Here is a 13,914-nt window from a genome sequence, read left to right as displayed (position 1 = left end):
AGCGAAAAAGAATACCAAAGCTGTTTCCAAGAAAACGGCAGACAAAAAGCCCAAGACAACTGCAGCTAAGAAAGCCGCAACCAGCACTCCCAAGAAGGCTCCTAGACCAAAGACTAACAAGTTTCCGGTCAAAAAAGCTTCCAAGAAGGTGGCGAAGGTCGCTAAGCCCAAGATGAAGACACCCAAAAAGGCCGCTGCCAAAATCTAAATGGGGGTTTTTCCCATTCATTTTCCTCTTCCATCTCTACAGCCCTTGTCAGGGCTACCTAACTTTCCAAGTGGGTTGGCACAACTCGTTGCACAAAGTTGATATTGTAATTAACATTTGTGTGTGTATGCTTGTGTTCCGGTTTTTATTTTATGGTTGGATGTTTGAGTGTGCGTGTGCCTTTTGTGTGTGATGGGGCTCTCTATCTCAAATCCAGACACGAACTCGCACACACAAACACGCACAGGCACACACGACATGTACACGTGCTGCAGCACACATGAGACTGGCACGCTGCCACTCCGGCAGTCAGTGAACATGTGTGTGCACACGCGCGAATCGGTCAATCTGACTACCCCCACACGCTCTCCCTCCCTTGTTTAATAAGTAAAGGGCAGCACAGAGCCCTTGGATATACCTCACTGAGATACAAATATATATACTATAATCATATGTCCATGAAACAACTTCGGTACATTTTGTTCGCCTCGAGAACGTGTACTCTTTTTCACATGAGAGAGTGATGACCCTTGTATATGATGCAAAATGGCTACCTTCTGGGCGATAGCCGGCGTGGCGACTGCGTTCAAACTACTTTTGATTCCATCTTAGTAAGTTTGTGGTCACTTCGGTACTGTAACTGATATTATTCCCTCTATGATTAATGAATTTTATCAAATGTGCATGCTTTGTGAAATATTCGCTGTTGTGATTTCAAATGTCTGCTGCAGACGTGGCATGATCAAGAGGATGACTTTCGGTTTCAAAAACATTTCCGCTACATTCTCATACTTTATTGCCCCTGTTTTCATTTAATACATCGATTGGACATTCGTGTCAGCAACCATAAGTCTAATGAAAACAGAATTAAACAGAGCTAAGTTTAATCCTATTTGTGTGAATGCGTGCCTCTGATCTTGTGAAAAGAGAATAAGTCAGATCGTGCAGATTAACATTGCACAAATAAAAAACAAAAACAACCACCCCCACTACTACCCCCCAAAGATTTTTTGTTCAAAGACCAGCAGGAACCTTGGGCCCAGCAATGTGTGTGTGTGTGTGTGTGTGAAATTTCATATGGTACTTAATGTCTTCAGAATAAATGTATGATGTACACGATTACATACATCATGAAATTCTTTCACATCATAGACATGATGCAAACATACCATATTTTGATATAAATTTGAACAGAGGGTGTAATTTGTCTGAGCACAAAGAACACTGATATTCTGAAATAGATAAATTTAATGAAATATACGAGGGTCATTCAATAAATAAGGTGAATTTTTCGGTATAAGGACTTCTAATACAGATAGAAGCTTACTTCTTTTTTTTTTTCAACGTAGTCTCCCAGTACTGTCACACACTTTTCCCATCTGTGCACAAACTTCTGTATTCCCTCAGCGTAAAAATCTTTGGACTGATGTCTCAGCCAGTCGCTCACAACACTTTTGACTTCATCGTCACTTTCAAACTTCGTGCCTCTCGTGAACGCTTTCAAGGGACCAAACAGGTTAAACTTCTTCAGAAACTCATCACCATCCTTCTCATAGCGGCAGAAACACTGCTGGGACAACTCGACCCTCCTCTGTTTGTGCTCTGGAGTAAGCATCTTTGGCACCCACCGGCAGCTGACCTTCGAGTAGCCAAGGTCATCATGGACGATTTTGTGTGCTGTCCCAACAGATAAGCTCAAAGTCCTTGCAATGTCATCCACTGTCACCCTTCTGTCAGACTGAATGAGGTCATTGACTGATTCGATCACCTCAGGAGACCTCACTTCTGTAGGCCTTCCAGGCCTGTCTTCATCCTCAACACTGCTCCGTCCTTCTTTAAACAATTTAGCCCACTTGTAGACATTTTTTCGGCTGAAACATGTGGCACCATACACAGTTGACATTCTCCTATGAATTTCAACTGGTTTGCACCCTTCAGCAACCAAAAACTTGATAACTGACCGCTGTTCAATCCTGGAGCATGCTTCTTGGTCGGCCATCTTTGTTAATCGCCAAAACTCTCAAAGTTTTTTTTAATCTGCAAAACAAATTAAATCCATGTGAAAAAGAAGTAAAACAAAACAAAAAAAATTAAAAAAGTAAGCTTCTATCTGTATTAGAAGTCCTTATACCGAAAAATTCACCTTATTTATTGAATGACCCTCGTAATTGTTATTTTAACTACCATAGCTGATGCTACTAATATTACTTTTACTGTTACAAGCACTAACAAAAATTCTGTAATACTAATACTGTACATGGATAATGGTATAAACTTATGAAGATATAATCTAACTTTGAAAAAAAATCTTTGCAATCACATACCATTAAATGATTAATATTAGATATGACTGACAGTTTAAGGAAACCAGATTTACAGCAGAAATAAAATGGCCTTATCCACTTTTGGTTGAATTTGATGTAATTGTAGATTGGTAAAGCTACTTACTACTAGTGACTAGTGGTAGCGTTCTTGCTACTTCTGATTATGCTTGTACATACTACATGTATGTCTACTACTGGTGCTGTTGATCAATACAGCCACCAACAATACTGACTGTTATGCCAAATGTGGTAGCTGAGAAAAGCCAATGTTGAAATGTACAAGATACACAGACTCCCTCAAACATCTACACACCTAAAACAGGAGATAACATACTCATTTCATTTACTGACGGGTCGAAACAGTAAAAAGTAAAACGCTGTTTCAAATAGTGTTTTTAATCATCATATTTAAGTGTACGAATAACTAAAAAATTATATGAGAAATTATGTTTTAAACGTCCGCAGCTACTATTCACCTATTCACCAGTTACTGAATAATGTTACATATATTGTATATTATGTTTCAAATTGTATGAGAAACATTATTCATATAAATTGCAATCTTTGATTGCACAGTTTGTCAGTATATATAAATTTCTTTTACTTGTAATGGCTTGCTTTACATGAAGGGATAATGTAGTTTTTTTTCCAAAGCAAACATTAATGATTATTTTTGTTATTGATTATTATTATTGTAAGTATTAGTGAACATCATTCTTTTTCTCTTTTTTCCCCCTTTCTAGTCGATCAACTGATTTTGAAGTGCACAGGAACTGGCTGGCAGTTACCCATTCTCTTCATTACAGTCAATGGTATCAAGAGGTAAAAACAAAAATATGTGTGTGTGGTGGGTGTGTGATGTGTCATAATAAGTGTGATATGCATAGTTGTGTGTGTGTGTGTGTGTGTGTGTGTGTGTGTGTGTGCATATGTGAGTGAAAATCAGAAAGCAGAAAAAAATAATGAGTATAGCACTTGCCTTCTTTTTTTTTCTTTTTTTTTAAAGAATCATTTTACTGACTTATATGGTGTTCAGTGAAGCAATACGTACACTGACACAGAGTCCCTGAAGCTTTGCATGTTGTGATGAGATCCTTCTGGTGTAGAATTAGTGTACCCAAAATTCTTCATTTAAGCTATGTTAAGCATAATGTTGAGTCAAATTTGTGATTGTACATTCACACACCCACACACCCACCCACAAACACACACACACACACACACACACACACACACACACACACACACACACACACACACACAAGCATATATATATATATATGCGGGGACAATAATGAAACTTTGATTATTCATTTATGTTTGAAAATAACTTGTGTGTTTTTGTTGGGTTTTTTTTTTAAGAAAACCTCTGAATGGACACTGGATTACCCTCCATTGTTTGCTTGGTTCGAATACTTCTTGTCACAAGTTGCCCGCTACTTTGATCCTGACATGCTTGTGATCACCAACCTCAACTATGCCAGTGATGCCACGATTCTCTTCCAACGGTTGTCAGTCATTGTCACTGACCTTGTCTACATACTTGCTGTCAAAGAGTGAGTAGATTTTTTGTCTGCGTTTTTGGAGTAAGGAGATTTTGTGCAGACATTTGAAGCTTGGAGACTTTGTCTACATGTTTGGAGTAAGGAGACTGTGTCTACACATTTTATGTCAAGAGTAATACTTTACATATTTGCTAAAATGGTTGCCACACAGAACAGACTTGGCAATAAACCCATAGGACAATTCTTGGTTTGGTTGGAAGATTATGAGATATTGACACACATTAGGTCACTTGTCCTTCTTCTTCTGTGTTCACTGGCTGCAAATCACAGGTTCACTGATTCACTGATGTGTATGAGTGGGTTTCTACATGTATGACCTTTCTTAACCCACTCTGTGAGCAGCAGTACTCTGTTTTTGGGATTGTGCATGCTGGGTAAAATCTTGTTTCCATAACCAATCAAATGACTCTGACTTGGATTATGGGATCTTTAACATGTACATTTGACTAATGTACCATACTTCTTGAAATTCTGCTGGTTGTGTGTGTTTGCATGTGTGTTTGGGTGTGCACATACTTGTTTGTGTATGGTATGTCATTCTTGAATGCATACTGTATGTATATATCTATGTATGTTTTACTTTCATTGTAAATGCCACAAGCTTCCTGCCAGGAAGCTTATCATCATTACTGTTAATTTTATCATTCACTGTGTGTATACACAGGAAGGAGGGTTCAGGTACTGGCACATCTCCACATCTGTTGACCAGGGAGATAGGAAAAACTAAAACCTCCACCACTAAGTTGGTTAACCCACTGGGCACCATGACACGGATTTGAACCCAGTATTTTAACCACATGGCTGACAGGCGCCATAGCCGAATGGTTAAAGCGTTGGACTTTTGATCTGAGGGTCCCGGGTTCGAATCACGGTGACGGCGCTTGGTGGGTAAAGGGTGGAGATTTTTACGATCTCCCAGGTCAACATATGTGCAGACCTGCCAGTGCCTGAACCCCCTTCGTGTGTATACGCAAACATAAGATCAAATACGCACATTAAAGATCTGTAATCCATGTCAGCGTTCAGTGGGTTATGGAAACAAGAACATACCCAGCATGCACACCCCCGAAAACGGAGTATGGCTGCCCACATAGCGGGGTAAAAACAGTCATACACTTAAAAAGCCCACTCGCGTATATACGAGTGAACGTGGGAGTTGAAGCCCACGAACGCAGAAGAAGAAGAAGAACCATGGCTGAAGCACCTGTTGGAAAGATACTGATCCTGAAGAAAATGCAAGCTTGCCCCCAAAAAACCTGCTTTCCCAGTATTCATAAGTCTCTCTGTGAAATTATGTTTGCAGCATGATCATTTTATTCACCATCTGTTTCATTATGACAGTGCTAATATCAATTTGTTAAATGAAAAATAATAAGTATCCCTGGTTGTTATTCACAGCTGCGCTTATTTACTGCAGCTAGTGCTTACCAGAGTATTTGGTTTCTTAAGAATAGGTGGGAGACAGGTTTGTGTTATGAATGCTGTGACACCATTTCAAAATAGTATTTCAAGAGAGTTTGTATCATTAGTATTTTTCATACTCCTGTACTGTATTTATCCCACATATATTGTTAAACACACTAAGAACTGTTGGCTAAATACTGTGTAACTGCACATTCCCATTATCATTGTTATCATTTTTGTTGTTATTATTATTATTATTGCTTCAATTATTATTGATACTATTATTATGAATTAATATTAGTATCAACATTAGTAGTGGTAGTAGTATCAACATTATCAACATTATTGTTATCATCAACATTATTATAATCATTATCAATTATCATTTGTGATTGTGGGAGCGATTGTGTGCTGGCAGGTTCGTCACGAAGTGTATGAGGGTGAAGAAGAAGGAGGAACAGGAGGACATCTTTGTCAATCCATCTCTTGTCGCTGCCGTGCTGCTGATTGCCAATTTTGGCCTTTTCCTTGTGGATCGTATCCTTTGAGGGGCATATAGACGTCTTGAAGAGGGAAACAAAGGTGAAAAGAATGTGAGACTAACACTGAGTGATCTTCACAGGAAAGGACAAGAATATCTAGCTGAACTGAAAGCAGAATTAGATCAGTTTCTTAGAATCATTCAGAAACTCTCTCTCAGCCTCAGTCTCTGTCTATCTCTCACCTTTTTTCCCATCTCTGTTTTGCTGTGGATGTGGGTATGAGCATAATAGTTGTAAGTTTTAAGTTGTAAACATAGTGTAATTTTCATAGTAGTATTACAGTGTGATCTCATCATTTTGGAGAAGACTTTTTTTTTTTAATTCAGTGTAAGAAAAAGAAAAGTATTAAGCATTAAAAAGATTTAAGTATTACCAGAAGTTCTAGCTGCAATATAACAGATATTTGACAGTTGCCATATTATTTGCCCTTCAGGTTCATTGTTATATATATTTGCTTACATTCAAAATTACTTATGTTGTTTCAGTTGGAAGTGTTGGTAAGCATTTATCATCTATGTTATTAGTGGTTAGAGAAGAAGAAAAAGAATTTGTGTTGTTTTCAAACTGCCCTATGTGGATTTGCTTTAACCATGTAAAGATATTCATTTTCAGTACAATGGACTTCTCAGTGGGTTGCTCCTGCTGTCTATCGTGTGTATGTATGAGGTAAGCAGCTTTAGTGTTTGTTAGTTGCTGTGCCTGTGAGTGTGCATGTGTGTTAGATCAGCATGTTTCAGAATGCTCCATCAACCTGTATTACATAATTCATACAGATTTGTCTTTTTCATTATGATGTTTCGTATCTATCAGACCATGATTGCTTGAAATTACACTGACACATAATGTGTTGGTAGGGACATGCATCAAACACAGATGCACAAACACACACATATAGACACACATGCACATGTACACACGTGCACACACACACACACACACTTACATTCATATTCACATTCACACCCACACACCCACACATACCACTCACCCACCCAACCACCCAACCACCCACCCCACACATACATAATGAGACTGGCACAAAAGAAAAAGTATGACTGTGAGATGTTCAACTGGTTTGTATATATAACTTATTGTCATCATTCAGTATACATATATGAAAAACACTGTGCTTTGGCTTCGGTAAAGACATATTCATATTCTCTGGGATGTAATAATGCTAAAGATACCACTTTAGGCCTTCCGCTTGCCTCCAAAACAGTTGTGGTAACTTACAAGAGGAATACAGACCTTGCCATATTGCATTAATGAGTTTTCTCTAAAATGTTCAGTCTGTCTAAGCTGAAAAAGTCTTTCGTTTGTGAATTGATTAAATGATAAAGGTTTGAATACCTGCTGATGAAAGTCTGTATTTTGTTTGATCAGATCTTTCTTTTTGACACTGCTTACTTTGCCTGTGATCAGAAAATATGGGGACTGGTATGTGGTGTCTCACACTGGCCAGAATTTTCTCCCCTCCACTAGACCATGAGAGGTGGTATGGACGCCAGTTCTTCAGATGAGATGACAAACCAAGGTCCCATGTACAGCACTCACATAGTACATGCAAAAGACGCACACAGCAACAAAAGGGTTGTCCCTGGCAAAATTCTTAAGAAAAGTCCACTTGAATATATGTGTGTGTGTGTGTGTGACTGTAGCTTGACTGAATGACACCGAAAATGAATGATGAGCATCAACAGCCAACTGTCAGTTGGCTCTACCCAGTTAAGCTTACATAAATAAATAAATTTATTTATTATTTATTCACCTTTTTTTCTTCTTTTTTCTCAAGGCCTGACTAAGTGCGTTGGGTTACACTGCTGGTCAGGCATCTGCTTGGCAGATGTGGTGTAGCGTATATGGATTTGTCCGAACGCAGTGACGCCTCCTTGAGCCACTGAAACTGAAACTGAAACTGTACCCAGTTAGGCAGCCTATTGTGCAAACGACAGTGTTTGTAAAGCACTGAAGAGTTTGGTCTGTGACTGAGCATAGGTGCTATATCAGTAACAAGAATAATAATCATGATGTTTCAGGGTCGGAATCTGGAGGCTGGGTTTTGGTTTGCAGTGTTGCTGAACTTTAAACACATCTACCTCTACATTGCACCTGCCTACTTTGTGTACCTTCTTCGTTGTCATTGCTTTTCAAGTACTCCAGGTATTCTTACTGATTTGTATGTCTTTAATGTTTAGAATTGGTACGGTACTCTGTGTGTATGTGTGTGTGTGCATATGTGTGTGTGTTTGTGTTGTGTGTGTGTATGTGTGTTTGTGTGTGTGTGTGTGTGCGTTATATCATACTGTATTGTAGTCACAACAGATTTCTCTGTGTGAAATTTTGACTGCTCTACCTGTGGAGGGCACGTCACCAAAGTACAATGCCACTTTTTTTCTTTTGTTTTTTTTCTGTCTGTCAGTATATTGTTTTAATACCAAAGTGAATTTTTCTGCAGAATTTTGCCAGTGACAACCCCTTCTTTGATGTGAGTTCTTTTCTTTTTTTTTTTACATGTACTGGGTGCATGCTGCAAACAGTACCCTGGTTTATCATCTCATCTGAAAGGCTTGCATCCAGATCACTATCCAAGGTCTAGTGGAGTGGGGGTAAAAATCAAGATCAGTCAAGGACTAGAACTTAATGGCACTATTCTATTTCTGTGTGCATATATGCATGTACAGAGAGCTGCAGGAGTATTGTGACAAAATTTTCACTTTTTTTTTTCTTTTTTTTTGTGATACCAGCTGAATATCAAAATGCAGAAATTTACTGCTCACACATCCTAAGATAAATTTCAGTGTTGTTGATTGTGTTTTGTTTCTTATAACTTTTATATACACTAAATATTTTTGAAAACATGTATGTTTGTGTGTGTGTGCAAGTGTGTGTGTGTGTGAGAAAGAGAGAGAAAGTGTGTGTGTGTGTGTGTTTGTGCATGTATGCATGCAGAACACTAGTGAATTTGTGCTACAGAGACTCCTTTATTTTTTCATAGCAGGAATGGAAACTTCACTTTTCCCTACTGGGTAGTCATCTAACATCATAGCTTCTATGAACTGCTGCAGATGGCAAGATAAAATGGCGGTCCTTCAGCTTCACCCGGTTGTTTTCCTTGGGATTTGTGGTGGCCTTCGTCTTCCTGGTGTCCTTTGGGCCCTTCATCCGCACTGTAAGCCACACTGCCTTGAAACTCTGGATAAGTTTCAAAATATCACTCTTGCAAATGATTACTGTAATGCTGTTGCTTGAGTCTTTCACCACCATAGGTAACTTTAGTTGACCAGACAGTTCAGTGCCATTGTTGACTAAAGTTGACATCAAGGGGTCATGTTGAAAGGATCATTTTTCACATTGTTACAAAGCTTGACAGCTGTACCCAGTTCATTGTGGAACAGAACAATGACTGACCTTCACCCACCGACTTGGTTTTAAGTGAACAATGAGTCCATTGTATTGTTTTCACATGAGCTGAAACCAGTGACTGAGAGTTTTGAGTCTAAAATATTTGGCACGAGGAAGTGTTTTTCATACGGAAACCTGGCGCTGGCGAGTTAGCGTGTCATAAGTTGTCATTCAGCTGTAGTGGTGTAGTGTGTAGTGTATAGAATGGAACCATACCCTTGCAAATAGTTACTGTATTGCTATTGCTAAATGTGTCGTAAGTTGTCATTCAGCTATGGTTTTGTGATGTGTAGTGTATAGAATGGAACGGTTTTGGTGATAATGTTTAAGAGAAAAAAATGTAATCTTTGATGCAAGGGGGGTGGGTGGTAGATGTTTTTATCCGCATGAATGTTTTATGTGCAAAAAAATGAAATGATTCATGTTGATTATGTTTTAGTGGATTTTTATGATTTTCTCTTTTGTAAGTGTGATGTTTTACAATAATTGTGTTATTGTTATGCAGGATGTGTGTGTGTTTGTGTGTATTGTTGTATGTGTGTGTGTGTGTGCAGGGGGTGGGGGGTGAGGAAGACAGAGGTGTGTGTGTGAACTTTGTTTTTTTTTCAAAATGTTACAAGATGTCATTCTTTTATATGTAAAAATTGAAATGTTGAATGCTGAAATTCTTTTTGTGGATTGTGATGATATAAGTGTGATGTTTTAGATTCATTTTGTTATAATTGCAGCAGAGACAACAACATAATTTTTTTTATTTGTTTCTAAAGTGGACAATAACAAAATATTGCTATATAGTTGAAATAAACATTTTGATTTTTTCAGCTGCTTGAGATTTATATATATTTGAATAGTTTGTCATATTTGTTTTGAAGTACTTTTTGGGGGCGTTATCATAATTTTAGAAGGTTACTATTCCTCCTGATTTTATTTTTGTTCAAAGTAGCCACAATTTTATTTGTAAATATGGTAAAAACAAAAAACTTAAAACATCTGTGAATGTATTCCATTTTTCAATTGAGCATTTTGCTTTGTTCCTTATCCTAAGACTAAGTTGTTAGTGTTGAAATTAATTTCAAAGTTTACAATATGAAGTAAATTGTTGTTTTGGATTTTAGATGTGTGTTTTAGTGTGTGCTTTTTTCTAAGTTTTTTTTTTTAAATACAAAATTGCAACTAAGAAACACTAGAAAGAGACATACAAACATAGACAGGCAGAATTTAAAGTGATCAGTGTTTTATTCAAGAGGTTACTTTGTGTGGTTGCTTTGTACACAAGAATGTGAGTGTGTGTGTGAAGGTTTTGTTTGGGGTGTGGGGTGTATGCAAGTTCATGTGCGTGTGCATGCATGTGCACTGGTAGGTGTATTGTGTGTGTGTTTATGTGTGCTTGGGGACTTGGGAGGGTGGGGATGGGGATGGGGGTCATAGGCAGGCATGTCTCTGTGCTTGTATTTTGTGTTTTTACTTGCATGCAAGAAAATTTTCCTGATTTCATGAGGACATAATAAAGTCTGAGGCCTGTCAGGAACAATGTGGTCAGGTCATGGGCAGTACCAAGGTGTGGTGTGTGTTCAGGGTCAGCTGGAGCGGGTTCTGTCTCGCCTCTTCCCCTTCAAACGTGGCCTCTGCCATGCGTACTGGGCCCCCAATTTCTGGGCTCTCTACAACGCCGTGGATAAGGCTGCCACTATTGTTGGTAATGCCTGGCTTGTACTTGTATAACATGTACACTTTCTTCATTTAGTTGTACTTTAGACATGCAATAGCATAATGATAATGATAATAATGTAACTGATTTTTCACTCCTGTTTTCGTCTGCTGTTCTGTTGATTTTTCTGATAATATGATGATATCAAATATCTTTTTTCTCTTCTGCTACTTGGTTGATTTTTTCTGACACACATTCTTTCCTCATCTGGTTGTACTTATGAAATGCATTAGTGATACAATGAATGTATAACAGTATGATGATTGATTTCCTATTCCTGTTTTCTTCCGCTTTTCAGACTTCAGTTGACAGTGTAATGATGGGATAGGTGCTGGTATCAGCTGTTCTGTTTTCTGAGAGGTTCTCCTGTTTATTCATAGTTAATTAATCAGTTACCTTGCCATTGTTTTTACATATTAAAGAAAATATAGAAAAAATAGGTAATAATGAAACAAGAATTAAATTCAGCTTTAGTGTTTATTATGTATCGGTCAGTCTGTTAGTCAGTCTGTTAATTTAGTTCATTTAGTAAATTGATTGATACTTAGTTGTTGATTGTTGTTGTTTGTTTGCTTTTTTTTTTTTTTTTTAGCAAAGAATTGATAAAAAGTTAACCTTCTTCTCATATTTAAGTCAAGCCTGTCAGTCTTGTCCTATACGTACATGGATTAATTGGTTTGTTGATAATGCATTTGGGGATCTGATTGTTGTGCATACTGTTTTCATTGTTAACAAAGAAAAGAGGGGGGATGAGGGGAGGGGGAATTTACACATATCCGTCCTTATTCATTGAGGAAATGTCAGACTTGCACATCATTTTTATATGTTGATGAAAGAGGGAGAGGAAAAAAAGTTACCAGTATCCTACATGTTTGTGGTGGCCAGGTGTGAAGCTGAAGTTGTTGTCACCTGACGCCGTCCCACAGGCGGCAATGACTGGTGGCATGGTGCAGCAGTACCAACACACAGTGCTACCCTCTGTGCCCCCGCTCATCACCCTGATAGCCACCCTGTTGGCCATGCTGGTGTGTGTGTTGTCATAGCTAATAATGTTAATGATGATTATACATAGCTTTGCATTGCGTTTCTGTGGTGCATTATTCAGTACTTACTGCTTACAGCTCCTTAACCCTCCTCAGGGACACTGTGCGGTGGAACGCCACACCACAAGCCTCCATCTCTCACTGTTGTGTGCCAGTGATGATGACGATAATGATATGAGTACTTATATAGCACCTATCCTCGGTCAGAGACCAAACTCTAAGCACTTCACAAACAGTCATTTGCACAACAGGCTGTCTACCAGGGTAAAGCTGACTGACAGCTGCCATTTGGGTGCTCATCATTTGTTTCCTGTGTCATTCAATCAGATTTCAGTTACACACACATACACACTCACTCAGACATGTAACATTTTACGTGTATGACCGTTTTGTTCATTTACCCCACCATTTTGGCAACCATACTCTATTTTCGGGGGTGTGCATGCTGGGTATGTTCTTGTTTCCATAACCCACTGAATGCTGACATGGATTACAGGATCTTTAACATACATATTTGGTCTTCTGCGTGTGTATACACACAAAGAGGGTTCAGGCACTAACAGGTCTGCACATAGGTTGACCTGGGAGATCAGAAAAATCTCCATCCTTTACCCACCAGGCGCTGTTACGAGATTCAAACCTTGAGCCCTCAGACTGAAAGTCCAATGCTTTAACGACAGGGCTGTTGCGCCCAGTGCCAGGGTTGGAGCAGTTCTCTAGTACTGATGCTGCTCAAAGTGCTTAACATGATCCAGTTAAAAGCAGACATGACATTTCAAAAACATAGAACCTCTGCCGAGGGAAGCAGCCAGTGCGACGACACATGCAAATCAGTGCTTGCGTCCATGTATGCAGCTGAATAAGCACATCCGGAAACCTATCAAACAACAGAATTGACAAGTTAGTAATGTTTAGAATGAAATGAAACATATTTCATAAAGGAAGCAACACAAACATGCACAAGCATGCACCAACGCAAGCATTAAAAATTTCTGGACAGAGGAAAAGACACACATCCACACACACTGGATTTTACTGGCTTACAAAAAACTGAAATACGTTTATGATCAAAGTTCATGAAATATCACTGCATTCCAATGGGTTAAAAATGGTCATGCACATAAAAACCTATTTGTATACGTGAGTGAACATGGAGTTGCAGTCCATGAGAGGAGAAAAAGAAGAAAAATCAAGAGGATCCTTGTCTCCTGTTTCAGCCAGCACTGGGTCAGATGTGGGTGAACCCCAAAGGCCCGGTGGGGTTTGTGCGTGGACTGGTTCTCTGTGCCTTCGCTTCCTTCATGTTTGGCTGGCATGTGCACGAGAAGGCAGTGCTGCTCATCATTCTGCCTATGATGTGAGCAACTCTTGTGTGTGTTTGCTACTCTGTGTGTGTGTGTGCACATTTGTGGGCATGTGTGAGTTTATGAGTATGTGTGTGTGTGTGTATGAAAAGACTATTGTTTTCATATGAACAACAGTTTGTGTGTTATTCTCATGTTGTTCAGTGAATTTTTTTTTTTTTTTTAATGTATGAATGTGGACATTCCTTTAGGGTGTGCTATACATGTCGGAGTGGATCATCTCTTTGTGCTTACAGGTGCCAAAGAGTGCATTGACTGTGCATATGCATATCTACGGAGAGAGATTGAAGAGTGGGGAAGGGATCGGATGGGGGTGGTGTATGAAAGACGAAAGCATACAGTTATTTTGTAAGT

The 13,914-nt window shown here is 38.8% G+C and overlaps 1 protein-coding gene across 1 annotated transcript in view; it reads left to right on the top strand.

Annotated features, from left to right (window-relative positions):
* Positions 1-754: 754 nt before the first annotated feature.
* LOC143298821 (dolichyl pyrophosphate Glc1Man9GlcNAc2 alpha-1,3-glucosyltransferase-like) overlaps positions 755-13,914 on the top strand; it is a 21,756-nt gene continuing 8,596 nt past the window's right edge. The window contains exons 1-10 of the mRNA XM_076611811.1: positions 755-819; positions 3,276-3,354; positions 3,895-4,088; positions 5,920-6,038; positions 6,642-6,709; positions 8,080-8,203; positions 9,109-9,212; positions 11,021-11,141; positions 12,039-12,178; positions 13,414-13,553. Coding sequence (XP_076467926.1) covers positions 755-819; positions 3,276-3,354; positions 3,895-4,088; positions 5,920-6,038; positions 6,642-6,709; positions 8,080-8,203; positions 9,109-9,212; positions 11,021-11,141; positions 12,039-12,178; positions 13,414-13,553 — 1,154 coding nt within the window. The remainder of the gene's footprint in view (positions 820-3,275; positions 3,355-3,894; positions 4,089-5,919; positions 6,039-6,641; positions 6,710-8,079; positions 8,204-9,108; positions 9,213-11,020; positions 11,142-12,038; positions 12,179-13,413; positions 13,554-13,914) is intronic.

Source organism: Babylonia areolata, chromosome 24 (genome assembly GCF_041734735.1).
Source record: "Babylonia areolata isolate BAREFJ2019XMU chromosome 24, ASM4173473v1, whole genome shotgun sequence".
Classification (NCBI taxonomy): Eukaryota; Metazoa; Mollusca; class Gastropoda; order Neogastropoda; family Buccinidae; genus Babylonia; species Babylonia areolata.
Note: the sequence above shows the minus strand (reverse complement) of the source record. Positions and strands in the feature narration are given on the sequence as shown.